The sequence below is a fragment of the Notothenia coriiceps genome, unplaced genomic scaffold (genome assembly GCF_000735185.1).
Source record: "Notothenia coriiceps isolate Sejong01 unplaced genomic scaffold, NC01 NC01_scaffold00019378, whole genome shotgun sequence".
NCBI lineage: Eukaryota > Metazoa > Chordata > Actinopteri > Perciformes > Nototheniidae > Notothenia > Notothenia coriiceps.
This window is the reverse complement of record NW_011352079.1, coordinates 1-2,696: the sequence shown is the minus strand read 5'-3', so window position 1 is coordinate 2,696 and position 2,696 is coordinate 1. Positions and strand designations below refer to the sequence as shown.

The 2,696-nt window shown below is 39.0% G+C and overlaps 1 protein-coding gene across 1 annotated transcript; it reads left to right on the top strand.

The window, feature by feature from the left end:
- Nucleotides 1-213: 213 nt before the first annotated feature.
- LOC104952016 (NXPE family member 3-like) lies at nucleotides 214-1,012 on the top strand (the record flags this gene model as incomplete). The annotated part of the gene is made up of 2 exons (XM_010778773.1): nucleotides 214-422; nucleotides 578-1,012. Coding segments are annotated over 2 exons (644 nt in total), but the record flags the coding sequence as incomplete, so codon positions are not given.
- Nucleotides 1,013-2,696: the final 1,684 nt, after the last annotated feature.

Genomic DNA, 2,696 nt, shown 5'->3' with positions numbered 1-2,696 from the left:
TGTATATATATATGTGTGTGTATATATATATATATGTGTGTGTATATATATATATATGTGTGTGTATATATATATATATATATATATATGTGTGTGTATATATATATATATATATATATATATGTTCCCCACCCCTTGCACAAGCCTAAAATATATATTGACATGTGTACTTTTAATTAACTGCCCTAATCATCTGACTTTCTCTGTGCTCAGAACAGGAGAAAACCGCTGAGCAGGCTATGCTGGCGGTCCGTGTTTTAGTTTGCGGAGGAATTTATAACAGATGGAGGCTGCCGTGGAACAATAATCTGACTATCATGCACTTTTTTGTCGGAAAGCAGTGCTTGGCTCTCTTTTTCATCGTGGTTTTTGCTTTCATATTTTTTGCGCTACAGAACAACAAGTTAATTGAGCTCAGAGAGGTAAGGAATGAGGAATCTGACTTGGTGTTTTGGTGCATAGATACAAATAAAACAAAAATAAAAAAACAAATATGTCTTTATCCATTTGTATTTATAGTCTTTTTAGTTAATGTGCTTCTGACACCATCTCTCTCTTGACTTTCTGCCAAATTCAGCAACAAGTGAGCCCCACAAACATATTGACAGTTACCAATGGCTCGAAAAAGCAACAGGGCGTGTGCACCTTTAAGCCACTGTCGCCTAAGGAGACTGAAGAGGAACGCCTCATACTGGACTCCATTGCTTGGCCGGAAATCCCACCTTGGCCCACTCCTATATCCATAGAGACCACCTGTGATCCAGCTCACAGCTCCTTTACCATCTTACCAAGGAGAGGAGGAGGACAATGGCAGATAGGGGATCAGCTGAGGGTCATGATCGAAATGTCTGACTTCAATGGCCGCCCCAAGACTTCGGGGGGAGACTTCTTACTCGCACGGCTGCACAACTCCAAGCTTCAAGCGGGCGTGGTTGGAAAAGTGGTGGATCATCTCAACGGGAGCTACTCCGCTGTATTCTCATTGGTCTGGGAAGGAGATGCAGTTGTTGAGGTAATGCTAGACACCATTTTAGACATACATTTTAATCTGTCTTTGAACTGAGCTGTTTGTGAAGTCCCGCTTTCTTTGGTTACTGCTTCTTGGAATGACAATGGTGGCAGATCAAATCTCAGAATAAGTTGGTCTTTTTAGAAACACAAGGGTTTTTTCCCTTTTTAAAGCAACTGAAGTAATCCATAGTAACATTAGCTCCAAAAGTTGCAATGACTTATTTTGTCGGCTGAATTATGTGAGAGCTCTGTAAAATGAGTCTAAAAGCTGGTGTAGGCAATTTAGTTTACAACCTTTTTCTTTAAACCAATCAGCAATCGAAATAAAAAAATTACAAAAGAGGAAAATAATCCGTCGCAGGCCTCTAATAAGCCGATCCAATTATATCACTCGGCCAACATAGAATAACTTCAAATGTGCACTTTACGGCTACTTAAATTATAGTAGAGTAGATAAGTAAAATAATAAAGCCAAGTGTCCCAGGGAAACGTACCTGTTGATGTATTTAACCTACAGATATCTCCATTTAACACTTCCAAAAGTAATAAGTCAATTGATGATATCAAGAACCAACATTTTCGGTAGTGACAAATGGATTCTAGATATCTGTAATCAGAATTGCTAATAGGTCAAATGTCATGAAAACAATACAATAAAATACAAAGGGGCTTTATTGGCATGACCACATCTTAAACATAGTAGGCAAAGCATTCCAAACAAGGCGTTATAACAGAACAGAACAAAACTAAAATCAACACTAAAAATAAATGTCAACCAGTGGCGAGCCGTGACTTTTATACCTAGGCCCTCACCACCCCTTCCCTCGTTATTACGTCACCGCGTATACTTCAATATCAATATCAGTATCAATACCAATATCAAAACAACGGCCCGGGGTGCAAAACGCATCAATGAAAGCGACCCTCTACCACACAAAACAACACCTGTAAATAACCCTATTTGTGTTCTTTGAAATTGAAAAGGAAATTGCGTTGTGTTTGTTACTTTCGTTGCAGTTGTATGTCTTAAGTGTAATTTGGCATGCTTTTATTTTGAAGGCGAGTTAACGCTGTTGAGGAAGTTGGTGTTGCTATGGAAACAAGAAAAGCTTCACAGCGGGCGGAACTTGTCATAAAGTCCGCGATAATAGAGAGGCGAAGTCACGCCCATCTACTTCCGGTTCATGGGACCCCGGAAGCGAAAAATTATACATTGAATTTAATGGAGAGAGAAAACGTATCTTTTGATCCCGTTTGAATTGTGCCACGAACTACACATATGATGTTTGTCAATCTTAAACAATAATTTCCATGTAAAAAATGTCACATTTTGTCGTAAAACTGTTGAAATATAAGACTATGAAAAATACGCGACTACAAAGACTACAAATCCCAAATCCCATTCTGGGTCGCGTAAGTGATGTCATAGGCGATAATGCTCCAAGACCTCCAAGACTTGTTGCGACTCGCAAAGCGAAGAAGAAGAAGATCTCGCAATTAAAGCAAAGAAGAAGAAGACTGATTTATTGCCTCCAATAAATATAAGAGATTGCTCCAATAAATTCACTTTTATAAGATGCCTGTGTGCTTTGTACCATGTTGTAATCACAAAAGTGATCATACCACTTGCTCGTTCTATCGCTTCCCGTCTGGTGAAAGGACCAGGACCAAACATATCAGGTAAT